Consider the following 14,226-nt stretch of genomic DNA (forward strand, 5'->3'; position numbering starts at 1 on the left):
TTTCTGATTGACAGCATACAGTGTGTAGGTTTCCAAAACCAAATTCTTATCAGATGATAGCACATATTTGTATACAATTTGAACCATAAGTTGGACAGTGCTGGATTAAAGTATCCCTACAGTTATTTCATGAAGCACACTTTGTCCTTCATCTTCACTCACAAATGAAGGCAAACATACGCATATTCCCTCGCAACAGAAATCACCCAACCCATAATTCAAAAAGTATATTCATTCAGCATTTAATGCACCACAAAACACAGTAGTGTGATGAGTATCTACATTTTATTAATAGTAGTAGTAGTAGTAGTAGTAGTAGTGGAGCTCATTTTGAAACATTAAAAATGCATATTATGCATATAATAAATGGAAAAACAACAACATATCTGAAGAAGTGTGCATGCACATAACAAACTTAGTTGGTCTCTAAGGTGCTACTAGAAGGATTTTTTATATTTTGTTTCAACCACATATGTATAGCATCTTATATGAACTGAATCTATTTGCATAAATTGCAGATTTTACCTCCAAAATAGACAGGAACAGCAGTCCAATCCTTTAACAGTTGCTTTCCATGTGCAATTAGCATGCAAAATGCATGGATTACTTTTTGAAGTGGGTCATTCATCATAACTGTTGCTTCAACCTGCCGTTAGCTTTTAAAATCTTTTGTTGCCTCTCAGTAAGTAATTGCTTTGATGGCTATTATAACTGCATTTTGGATTCATTTTTATGTTTGCTGTACATTTTTCTAGCATCCATCGGATGAAGAGCAGTTTATAAATGTTTTTCTTAATAATTAGAATACTAGGCATGTACGCTGGTATTAATTTCCAAGTCCCAAATAAAAATGTAGTATACAAAGCAGCCCCCTGTGTTAAAAGGTTTCCCTTGCTTATCTGACTGTTCCAAAATTTACTTTGCCAATGTCTCATCAGTACGACTTTAGGGACAACTAGAAAGCTGGGAAGAAAGGATTCTTCAGTAACAAATTCCAAAAGAACATTCTCAAAAACTGATAGAACACACTAGCTCTGTAAAGGATTTTGCACACTTTAAGCTTCGCTAGCAATGCTGCATACAGTGCACAAAAAGAGGAGAGAGATATAAAAATTATGGTGATTTTGCTTTTGCTAAATTTGTGACTTTACCATAGCTTTGCTCCCAGGTGTTTAACTATTTCCCCCATTGCTCAGTGAAAGGTTTTTACAACAATGGAGGAAAAGACTTAATTGGCAATGTCAGCCAACAGAGCAAATTGCTCCACACAGTGTGCTGTCAAAATAAACAAACATCATTTTCACACAGCCTCTCCCTAGGGTTGTCAATGTTTTCTTTTCCCAGACAGACTGACGTTATTTCAAATATTTATGCCCTTGACAAAAATAATTTATAATGCCTCCTGCCAATACGTAGTGTCGTATTTTTTATTTTTTTATAAACTACATTTTCATTTACGAATAATTTGAACTGCTCAAAATAAACAATTACCAGTTTGCAATGGGCAGCATCTAAAAACATTAATCAACATGAAGGCACCATTGGCATAGCCAAGCGGGGCAGGGGGCAGCTGTCCCCCTTAGATCAAGTAAAACAATAGAAATACCTAAGTAACTAACCAATCACATCAGTTCTGCCCCCCCAACAAAAATCCTGGCTATGCCCATGGAAGGCACAGCAGAAAAATGAGAGTAAAATTAGGGTTCTCCGCTCACTGGCATGATGGAAATCTACTTGCGCAGTAAGACTTCTTCCCACTGCCCCACCCCAGTCACCCATACTTTGCCAAAATGTGGCTGGGGGTATCTCCCAGCACTCTAGAGTACAGGAAGCACCTAACCCCTCAAACACTTGTGCAAGCAGATCTCACCCTGTTTTTAGCGGGGAGAAATTAGGGATTGAAAGAGGTAGGGAAGCGCGTCTTCCAGAGTTTTCCACTGCTTGGTGTCCTCCAAATATTTTGGAATACAATTCCCAGCAGACCCAGGTAGCACAAGTCTCACAGCTACAGCTCATGGGAGTTGTAAAAGTTCCATAAAACATCCCAGGAAGATCCCAGTCTGGGCAAGGCTTTTCTACCGCAAAGATCTACTGTTGCATTTACTTAGCTCCATAATTTCAGCTATAAAGCAAGTGTTCCTACGAAGCACAACTTGGTAAAAAAACCAAAATGCAAAAAACAGTTCTCACCGTGGCCATTTTCATTTTGGCTTTTTGTTTCTGTTGGTGGCCACACTTTAACTATTCTTTGTTTTTTACTTTTTTATGCTGTTAGCACTTTCAGGGTTGTTCATAGACGAAGCCAATAAAGACGTTGCAAGAAAATAAAACAATAAGTGAAGTAAAATTAATTGAAAACAAGAAGTTGGCATGCTGGTTAGTGGCAGGCTTGTTGCGGAACCTAGAGAAGCGGTCAGCAAACTTTTTCAGCAGGGGGTCAGTCCACTGTCCCTCAGACCTTGTGGGGGCCGGACTGAGGGACAGTGGACCGAACTATATTTGGGGAGGGGGATGAACAAATTCCTATGCCCCACAAATAACCCAGAGATGCATTTCAAATAAAAGGACACATTCTACTCATGTAAAAGCACCAGGCAGGCCCCACAAATAACACAGAGATGCATTTTAAATAAAAGGAAACATTCTACTCATGTAAAAACACGCTGATTCCTGGATCATCCGCAGGCAGGATTTAGAAGGTGATTGGGCCAGATCCGGGCCCCAGGCCTTAGCTTGCCTACCCATGACCTAGAGGTTTTATTTCTATGCACACTGGAACTGTCCAGACCCATAGTTCTTTTTTGAAACAGATGAATACCTCGAACTGTGGGTTGTATGCAACTATGTCATCCCCCTGGCGCAAGGGCTTCCACCTGTGCAATGGGGCTTCCTTGCCCTTTCCTCTTTCTGCAGCCTCCCCCCATCTGCCCCAGAGAGTTGGGGGGAGCACACAGGGCACACAAGGAAAGGAGAGGAAGTCTCATTGTACAAGTGGATGTCCTTCCCCCACCAGGATGAAACTATGAACATTTATGTGGGTGTGAAGCCTACTGAACCCAGTGGGACTTACACCTGAGTAAGTATGCCACAGATTAACCCTGCAGGAATTTCAAAAGCAGCAGATCACAAGAGGTCTGCTGGGCTAAAGGAGAAGAAAAGGAGCCCAGGAATCTAGCTTCACATCCCATTTTCTACCAGTGCCTCACCATCGAGTGCTTCATATAAACACATTTACTCTGTTAATAAACACCGGTGGCCCAATTTTAGCTCCCAGAAGCAGTTTTTAAAATTTCCAGCATATGAGTGGACAATTTTGGTTAGCTAAAGTGTAGAAGGTTAGCATATCATAGGTGATGATAAGAGTTAGCCATTCTCCCAAAATATTGACTAAATGAACAGACAGGGATAAAAAAAAAATACCTGGTGAGCTCTTCTTTAATCTTCAGCGGTTCATGTGGGTAGAATTTCACTCTAAAGCACATGGTATATGGTGGATGAGCTGAAACATTATAAAGAAAAAGCATGAGAAAAGCAGCATAAAACATGGCCTCTCTTGCACTGCAGGAAATGTTACCACTGGTTTCTCAGGATAGCTTGTGAGATGCAGTGCAGCAAATTAAGAAGAGTAACAAGCAAAAAGCAGATCTAATGTGTGATAAGGAAGGTCAAAGCATAAGCACAATATAGTCAGTCTAAACTAAAGAGGTGTACCATGTCACTTTTTAATTAAAGAAAGAAAGCCAGAGAAATTCCACCATAAAGATTTTTTAAAAATCCTAATTATTGGTTGTATCTGGGCTGGACCAGGGGCTGTGCAATGAGCCGTATATGTACAATGTGGTTTATAACCCATGTTCCTGTAGTCAGGAGACATTCAGTGGGCAGAAAGTTCTGTTTTGCTGTGCAGAGAAGGACAGAAGGCTAGGCTCTCAGTACTCAGACAGGCCTTGCCACTCCAGAGATTTCAGATGATATTGCTTAGGAATTACTTGTCCCACCAACCTGTAGCACCTGTAAATTCACACACCAGTTTTACAACTATATTATAAGAGCAGGGGCACCAGCTCCTGGGGCCAAGCCCTTTTGCACACACACCCCAATATTTTTGTGGTTTTGGCTGCCCCACCATGTACAAAAAGAGCAAAGGCGAATTGTGGAGCCTAGCATGGCATGGTTCCAGCGGCCAGCTCCTTCTCCTCTTCCTGCTGCTGTGGAGAAGAGGGTTGAAGCAGCCTCCCACTGGTGGCAGTGCCAGGAGGAGGAGGAGGAGGAAGCCACTGAAGACACATGGCTGCTGTGTTTAACTCCACCCCCAGCTCCGCATGATGTCAGGACATTGACATCACACATGACATCATGCACACAATGTTGGCTCCCCCTAATTGCCCCCGCAAGCTGGCACCTCTGCCGATTTACCGTATTTTTCCGTCTCTGAGTCGCCCCCATGTATAAGATGCCTCTTATTTTGGGGGACTCAGATTTAAGAAAATGGGGGGAGATGTATCCATGTATAAAACGCCCCCTAATTTCTAACATTATTTTTTAGGAGGGAAACCCTAGTCTTATACCCGAAAAAATACGGTACTTCATATGTAGCGTAATCTAGACACGCAGGTAGAAAAGACATGGGAAATAAAAGACTGCTTGCATTATTTATTTATGTAATTGTCTTTAGTGGTGGAGAAGAATGCGATGGAATGAGAAATACAAGGCACTTTCTCAAGCGGCAATAAAATTCCTATTTGGCTTCCACCCAGCGAAGTGGAGATATAGCAAGAGCCTCTCAGCATTGTGGTCAGTGTGTCTTGTTGGGAGGGGGAGGGGCAAGGTGGTGATGAGGTTGGGGTCGTGCAGACACACCTGTGGATCTCTCCTGACACCCCTGCACTATGCCCTTGCAGCCGCGTCCTCCCCTCCCCCACCTGGTAAGCAGCAGCTCCTGCTGTAATTTACAACATGCATGTTTGTTCAGAAGCAAGTCTCTGAATGAACGGGCACTGAATAAACTAGCAGTACTAGAACCGTTATGGGCGCCACATAATACGTGTTCCACATTTGCAAAAAATCAATCCTCTGCATATTGACACCAGGCTATGTCATTACTATAGTCTTTCCCGGCGCCTGCTAAAATTGCTTTTGTTTAGACAAGCCTGCCCAGATATGTAGACTGTTTATATGTGTTTTCTGGTTTTGGTTCATTCCTGATTTTTTAAAAAACATGTTAAATAGTTGTTTTGAACTGTTTTTACTGATAATTTTATTGCTTTATCCTCCTTGTAAACTGCCTTGAGATTTTATTATATTTACTTGATCTTGGAAACTTGTGGCTTCTTGTTCCCAGAAACTGGTACAGTCTTATAATGTATACGCATGCATATGTCTTATAATGTCTAAGCATGCATACTTAAACGTCTTGTTGCATTCAGTGGAGAAAATGTATGTAGGAGGACTGCCATTTTATGTCTACTTTATTCCATATAAGCCTCGGAGATTGAATAAGCATTCATAACAGGATTGTGCTATTAATTTGATATATTCTCTGTCAAGCCACCCCTCACCATAATAAAACACAACATTCAGGCTCTTCTCACAGGGGCAAAGCTTCTTCTTTTATTCTTTTGTATTTTAATGTTTCACTGTGATATGCATCATATGCATTCAAGTTTAAGTATTTCTATGAAGAAACTGTAAGTCTTAAATACATTGACAGTCAAACAATGATTGGGTGGGTCAATATGGCATCATTACACATAACTTAAAAACCAGTTAGGCAGCTCTTGTGAAACCAGCCATGTTTTTTTATAAAGTTCTCAGTTTCATCTTTTGAGGACCCGGCTTACTGTTATGAAGCAAATAATTGACAAATTGTAAAATGGACAATGGAGGAGGGTTAAGGAAAAACAGTGCAAAGCGGGGAGGGTGGGAAGCAGAGTGTGAAAGTCAGCCGCAAATGGATAAATAAGATGAAGGAAGCAAGTGGCTGAAGAAAGAAAAAACAATGTAATATATTCAGACTGTTGTGTAAATTTTAATTCATTTTGCTAGCTCAGTTCATTAGGTACAGAAATACTGTTATGTACTGAAGTTCTCACCCTGGGCCAGCAAGGGGATACTGTAGATAGTTATGCAAATAAGGGATCAAAAGTGACGTTCAGTGATTGGATAGTTTTAGAAAATAATTACAGTTACATTGTACTGGAGCTCTATATAAGCAGGCTGACTGAACCCTTCAGTTCAGTTCTGTCCTGGCCTGTGAATAAACAAGAGCTGTTTGAAGAATCACTGTGTCGTCTGATATGTTCACCCACAACTTAACAAATACGACCGTATGTTTTGGATCACTGGTTTCCTTGGTATTGGCCAAGGATACCTCAATGTGTGAATATCCATGTTACATGATCCTAAACCAGGTCTAAGACTATTAAAGTGTATGGAAATACTCATCTGGTTTTAAGAACCAGCTCCCAGCTGTCAATGAAAAATCGCTTTCTGTCAAGGGCAATTATGGTTCACTTGTAAAGGGCAAGTCACTATATTTTTGAATTGTTATAATCTACTGGGAGGCGAGAAGTGGACAGATTAGTGGTATCAGTTTCTTAGGTACAACAATCCTCTCTCTGACCCTCTATCCCTTTCAATAAACATTATCTGGACTTTGCAAACATGGCAGATCCTTTAACACTCAACACATGATATCAGAGTCACTCTTGCATATTTTTAATATCTTTATTCTCACAGTAAGGATCACTTCCTTGGAAACTCCTTATACAGAAGGAAGGGAGGGGGGAAGGGAAGGAGGGGGTTGATTTCCTTTCACATTTCTGAAGCTCTTTTCCACTGTCTGCATGTTAAATTGACTATAATCATTAACTTGTAATTAAAAAGCATAATAATATTTACTAGAACAAATGCTCACACACATATCTTGTTGTATAGTAGCATCTCAGACACATTCAACAATATTTAGTATACTATGTTCCCAAGAAGGCATATATAGTGCCAACATTTTAGTATTTTCGAATATTTATGTTTCAGTTTGCTTTTTAGTTTACAGGTTTTCATTTGTTTTTGCCTATTTTCATTTTGGAAAAAGCTGTCAATTGAACAGAAACTTAGTAAGTCATAAGAGCCAGAGGAAAATAAACTGAAGCTGTACTCTATCATATCAACCCCTGGGGATAAGACCAGTACAACAGGTAACAGGATAGAGGTTTTATAGTTTTGTGCTAATTCAATGGATGATTTTTGTTTAATTTTGTTTTGTTTTTAAAAAAACCTGGGACAGGTAAGGCCAAGCACACATCTGCAAGAATGAGGAAATGAGTTAATGAAGCTGTGTGGTGAAATTTTGCAGACAGGCATTGTTGGGAAAGCCAAAGTTTCCACGGGATTCTCAGTTTTAGCAGATGAAAGAGAATATTTCTGGCATAGAAATACCATCTTGAGGTGTAAGATTTATAGAAGAAAATGGTGGGAATACATAATGAATCATTGGGCTCATTTCAATCTCAAACCAAACTGCTGTAGACATACCAAACACAATATTATCTGCTTGTTCTGATTTTTGGAGTAGATCGCAATAAGCTAGTTGGACAAGGATATGATGAAATTCAAGCACAAATCAGGACACTCAATCCTCAGGCAACCTTTGTCCACTGCTCATCCCATAGACTTAATCTAACTGTAAATTATCTGAATAGTGTAATCATGTGTGTCACACAGTTGGCACAATTAGAGCCATTATAAAGTTTTTTCCCATTAGAGCATCTTTAGATGACATCCAAAACCTAATGTACCAATGAAATGTGAAACACAGCAGACTCAACGATACACAAGTATCCCTATGTTTGCATAAAGTTACCCAAGTGTTGTCTTGCATCTCAAACAATAAGCAGGATCAAGCAACGCCAAGACAAGACAAAATTTGTACCACTTATTGTGTGCATCATGGACATCAATTTTTATTGTTCATCTTGTCACCCTAAGCAAATATTCTTCAATGCTAGAAGCAGACATCCAAGCTCAGTAATCTGTTCAGTTAGATGTAATAGAAATGAAAGCACATACACAACAGTTTTGGGGAACAATGGAACAGCACAGGGAAGCTAAAGAGGGGACATTTAGCACAATAACAGAGAAACTGACAGATGAAGTGAATGTAGAACTTAAAGCACTTGGACAAACCAAACAATAGAAAAAGCCATGCCAAATATCCCAGCCAATCCACAGAAGAGTTCTACCAGTCCATCTACATTTCCTACCTGGATTCACTTATTACCTCACTGAGGTAATGAAATGATGAAAACCAACCAACTCACAGTTTACTGAAACTACTTCCATCTTACCTCTACCACACTGTAGAAAAAAAACTTTCAAGTCCATGTCAATTTTAAAAAATTGAAAGCTTTGAGGATGAATCTGTTTCTTGGCATGAGTTGTGGGCAAAAAGGCATACCAAAGATATTAAAATACTGTAGCTATATTATATTACTATAATATAGAGTGTTTGCCCAGCACTGTGGGTAAGGCACTAAAATGACCTATCAATTCCGTTTGTCCATTGAACAACAGTAATGTAGGATCCTAAAACAAAACAAAACAAAAACTCTAAGGCTGAATTTCACACCTTTTACACAGAATATGCCTTGGCTTTGGTGAATGCCAGGCATAAGAGCTGAAAGCAGTCAGACTTTTTTGTTAATGTTTGCCCATCCATAACATAAAGGGAAATATAATACTCTCTTTAAACAAAAACTGGAGTCTTCAGGGGTCTTGACCAGAACAGGCAATAACCTTTTCTATAAATTTCTCATTGGGATAGCCTTTTCTCTATGGACACTCAACAAACACAAGCCATTATCGAACATGGCCTTGTCTTCACCCTGCTTAAAGTGCTAAAGGACCTTTCAATTGTGCATGTTGTAACTAGGACGGAAAGTGCTGCAAGGATTGCCATTTTAATAGCAGGGGACAATAGTCCAATAGTTCAGTAGTCCTATTGCATATGTTTAGTGGACTTCATTATGAAGGTTTTGCCATTTTTAATGTGGCACTGTGGCACAAGACTATGGAACAATAAACAAAGGTTAGTGACTCATGAGAAAAACAGCAGTGGCCAGTAAATTACACACATATGCACAATGCAACAGACCATTTGCCTAGCAGTCACTCAAAGAACTGAAAAGGAAAACTGGAACAGGAAAAGAAAAATAAGATGTCGTTTTGGTTAAAGTATTCTCATGCAAAAGAAGCATAAATAATCAAGTTTTATTGTAGCAGTGAGTCCTTCCTTTCAGAACAGCCTCTTTATCTGTCAGATAAGGCCCAGCTGGTACACTGGAGGGCCCAAGATTTGTCACAGGCTTTTCTGTCATCTGAGGCACAGCTCTTTTGCTGAAATGGATTCATAATCATAATCGTTTAAAAGGATTTTACACACCATGCCATGAATTCAGTGCAGCATCTTTAAAGTGATGCTAATAACTCGCTGGCTTACGCACCAAGAGTATTCAAGAGACAAAGGGAAGGGAAAGATAAAAGCTTCCTATAAGATGCCGATGTCAGGGCCCCCTCCGCTCTGCGAAGAACTGGCATGGCTTAGTAGCCCCTGACGGAAGAGGAGGAAGACGAAGGAGCAGATGGAGGGCTGGGAGGATGGCACCCAAGGTGGGAGGATGAAGGAAGATGTCAGAGAGGGGGAAGCAGATCTGCTAACTCTCTCCATCACCCCTTCTGTGGAGTGCAGAGCCTCATCAGGGAGAAAGGAGAACTTCAGCCAGAGGGAGATGATGAACCAAAGAAGGGAGTGGCAGAACTGGAGGCAGAAAGGCAGGAAATTTTTATCTCCAAGAATCAGGCATCACCTTCGTAGGTGGGCTCAGACCCACAGGGTGAGAGAGTCTTATGAGTGAGCTCCTCCTCCCTCATCTTTAAAAACTTTAAAAGCTATCAGGACATCTTTGTAATTTCCATTCAGTTATGAACCTCTTGTCTTGCTCTTACACCTTGGAGTCTTGACTTCTGGACCTTGTGCTTGCTGCTGAGCATGTAATATTACCCCAAATAAAGATCTCTTCCTTACTCTCAAGTAAGAGTCACTGCAATCGTATTTTGGGATGGTAGCCTGACACAAGCTGTTAACGACAAGGAATCCCACCTACAAGGGCACCACACATTAGAGGGGTTCGTAATATGTTCAACAGAATTGAATTGCCACTGAATATGAAAAAAACTGGTTCAGGATATGAATTTGAGCATCCCATAAAGCTTGAATATTCTCTGACCCAGAGCCATTTTTCAGCCGGGTTCACCAGTACTTGGAAGCATATTCTCCCATTTCACATTTCTGTTAAACTTTATGGGCTTTCGCTTCTGGTTCTATCATTCTCTTTGCTACGACAGTGGCATTTATTTATCAGTTTGCTTATTTAACTTCACTCTTGCTTCTCCTTCAGAAAGCTAAGAGCAGATTGCACATGTTTCTTTGTGAGGGGGTCACCTAGAGACTGATAACATCTATTCACACTTAATTTCAACAAATTATAGCTAATCAAACAGAATTCATGAAAGCCACTAAAAACAGAAAACCTTCTTTAAAAGAAAGATCATCATACTGTATTAGAAGGCCATCAGGAAAATTGTGGGCAGACCCCCCCTCTGTATAATGGATATATGTGACACATTGACCTTCTTATGTTGTCTATATCTCTTGTGCACCTTGTTTTAAAATTATGGGTTTATACCTTTACCTTTTTAAGGAAATGAGGAGAGCATTGAAGACTCCTCTGCACAACTAAAAATATATAGTTCAATTCTATACGACGCGGGTGGCGCTGTGGTCTAAACCACAGAGCCTAGGGCTTGCCGATCGGAAGGTCGGCAGTTTGAATCCCCGCCACGGGGTGAGCTCCCGTTGCTCGGTCCCAGCTCCTGCCCACCTAGCAGTTTGAAAGCACGTCAAAGTGCAAGTAGATAAATAGGTACCGCTCCAGTGGGAAGGTAAACGGCATTTCCGTGTGCGGCTCTGGTTCGCCAGAAGTGGCTTAGTCATGACCCGGAAGCTGTCTGTGGAGAAACGCCAGCTCCCTTGGCCTAAAGAGAGAGATGAGTGCCGCAACCCCAGAGTCGTCCGCAGCTGGACCTAACAGTCAGGGGTACCTTTACCTTTACCTAAGTGAGTATAAGATTGCAACCTCGATTTTATTCATTCTGATATACTGTACATGTCTAAATTCTGTCATACACTGCTAGCTGCTGAATCACTTATGCTTCTATTGAAAATGTACAATGCTACTAAAGGGACAGAACTTCCCTCCTTTTCATGAATTAACCATGTTGACAACAACCTACATAAGTAAAACAAGCAGCAGATCTCACTATCTAAAGTCAAGTCTTAAGATATTGCAAACTGAGCTTTCGTCTCAGGCATCATATCAAATCACTAACAAATGACAGTAGTTGCGGCCATTTAGGAGGGAGGGAGGGAGGGAGGGAGGGAGGGAGGGAGGGAGGGAGGGAGGGAGGGAAGGAAGGAAGGAAGGAAGGAAGGAAGGAAGGAAGGAAGGAAGGAAGGAAGGAAGGAAGGAAGGAAGGAAGGAAGGAAGGAAATATTTAAATAGAATCACACAACTTTTATCCTTTACAACCAGCTTCCTCAACCTCGGCCCTCCAGATGTTTTTGGCCTACAACTCCTATGATCCCTAGCTAGCAGGACCAGTGGTCAGGGATGATGGGAGTTGTAGTTTCAAAGCATCTGGAGAGCCAAATTTGAGGAAGCCTGCTTTACAATCTACAACACAATCCGATATACCTTCTCTAGCCTGCTGTCTTCCAGATGTTTTGGACTGGAACCTAAGAGCCTGCTAGATCAGGCAGCAGCCTGCCTAATCCCACATCCTATTCTCACAGTGGCCAATCAGATGCTTTTAGGAAGCCACACCTTTGGGGCTATACCAGAAACTGCATAGCTCTTTCATGAAACTGGGCAATATTTCCCAGTAAGTCCCTTTTAGGACTTGCATAAAATTTGTGAATACCAAAACAAAAGGGTAGAAATATGGCGCTCATTTCTTTATTTTACTCAACACTTCACAGCTCTCTCTGAATGAACTGAGTTACTTCTCAGGATCTGGGTTCAAAATGACTACAGTCACGTAAAATGGCCCGAGAAATCCAGCAAGAGTATAGCAGGTATAAAGAAACCATCTCGTACAGTGGGCAAGGGGATAGAAACATGCTACTACATGGCACTTTTAAACTAGCCCGCCACATTTTAAACTGAGCTATCAACACTTACATTTCATTTGCTTGGAGATAGCCTTGTTGGGCTCTAGCCAGTGCTGAAGGAAAGAGAGGCAGAGACAAATGGTTAGAGCATTGCAAAAGACATCACCTTTATTTACTGCCACAAGGTCATAATAAACTGACAAGCCGTTTTCATAACAGCTGTGATTTCTATTGTGTTTTGTGTCAAAGAGCTTCAAAGGGATACTTATACTGGTGGAAGGATAATGAAAAAGAATCAGTTGAACGTGAAAGGCATAGCTAATGCAGTAAGAGTATACACAATGGGCGTATTTATGTTTGTTCAAAGTCTGGACCTTGGGCACAGGAATGGGAAGAAGTGAATCAACTATGAAGCAAGCAGGGTTTTCAGTAGTGGAACAGAAATATATTTATAGGGTAGCATTCAACTAAGTTAGATAAACAAATTAGACCCATTTATATTAATGGACCTAACTTAGTCAATTCAATTATTCTACTCTGAGTAAATACCACCCACAACTTGTTAATACAGGGAGCTAGAGAAGGCTCCTTAGAACAAACTTAAACCTCTAGATATTATTTATTTCTTATACACCATAGCTTCCTCCAAGCAACTCTCAAATGGTTTACAGGTTCTTTCGCTCTCATTTTATCCTCAAAAATAACCCTGTAAGAGAGGTTAGGATGAGAGCGAGAAACTACTGTATTTTTCAGTGTATAAGACGAGGTTTTTTCCCTAAAAAAACAATGTCAAAAATTAGGAGGCATCTTATACACGGATAGTGCTGAGGGTGGATTGGCAATTGGTGAGTCCCCCAAAATAGGGGACATCTTATACATGGGGGTGTCTTATAAACGAAAAATATGGTATATTTGCTAAGAAGTATCTCTACAGCAAATTGTGGTTGCTGGCGGTAAGTGCGCATAAGATTGGTGGCTTTGGAGAGGGTGAGGTGGGTGAGAGATTGTCGGCAATCCCCCCCCAAAAAAGCTTAACAACTATGGGCAATCTCACCCCCCCCCCGTTTTCTTAATTTGGAGACCCAAAAAATAGGGTTTATCTTATACACAGGGGTGTGTTATGCATGGAAAAATATGGTATATTCTGATTTTATCATGTGAACCGCCCTGAGACCTACGTGTTTGGGAGGCATATAAATTTAATAAATAAAAATAATAGAATAAAATAAATTAGCAGGAAACTAGGAAACCGTTTTCCCATTTAAATTTGATGTCACTTCTAAATCCCCGCTGTGAAAGTTAGTCAAGGCTGATTTATAGCAGTATTTTCAAAAGACAAATATTTAATTTAAAAAGGTAAGTGTGCTATATTTACACTGCATGAAAAAGAAATATAATTCTTAAAATTGCTTATATATATATACTGCAAATTCCCACCAACTATGCATTTCCAGAAAGTCAGACAGATTGTAAATTGTTCACAAAGGAAACTGAAGTTTTAGCATAAGCGTACAAACAAACAAATAAAAATTTGCTGATGGTAATAATGTTGGTGATTAGATTTCACAAAGCCATGTCTAAAGAGGTCTGCTTTCCGCTGAAAGCCAGGTAAAAAAAATAGCTGCCTCATACAACCACAGACATAATCAAATACGCCAGCGTAGTTAATGCAATGCCCTCCAGATTTCTGGCTTGCAGCTCCCATCAACCCCAGCCAGCAAGGCTAATAGTCAGCAACAGCAGGAACTGCAGACCATTCTGCAAAACACTGTGCATGTCAGGAGTGAGTCCAAAGGAATGTGAGCAAAGAACAATTTTTGCATGATCCACTTAGAACATTTCTATTATCATTGCATTTGTTACTGTTTTTCCCTCAAAGAAGCTTCAGGGCAGCATGGATGGTTCTCTTCTCACCTATTTCATCTAACCTTGTGAAATAGATTAGGATCCCCAACGCAATGCCATGATGCCCCCACCCCCAACCATCTCCTTGTTGCCCA

The 14,226-nt window shown here is 40.5% G+C and overlaps 1 protein-coding gene across 2 annotated transcripts in view; it reads right to left on the bottom strand.

The window, feature by feature from the left end:
• FRMD3 (FERM domain containing 3) overlaps positions 1-14,226 on the bottom strand; it is a 124,909-nt gene that overhangs the window by 46,124 nt on the left and 64,559 nt on the right. For both annotated transcript variants that reach the window (XM_081930593.1, XM_081930592.1), the window contains exons 3-4: positions 12,297-12,339; positions 3,421-3,499 (exon numbers count right to left, since the gene is read on the bottom strand). In XM_081930593.1, the coding sequence (XP_081786719.1) occupies positions 3,421-3,499; positions 12,297-12,339 (122 nt within the window). The remainder of the gene's footprint in view (positions 1-3,420; positions 3,500-12,296; positions 12,340-14,226) is intronic.

This window comes from Podarcis melisellensis (genome assembly GCF_964234715.1).
Source record: "Podarcis melisellensis genome assembly, chromosome: 11".
In the NCBI taxonomy this organism is placed as follows: domain Eukaryota; kingdom Metazoa; phylum Chordata; class Lepidosauria; order Squamata; family Lacertidae; genus Podarcis; species Podarcis melisellensis.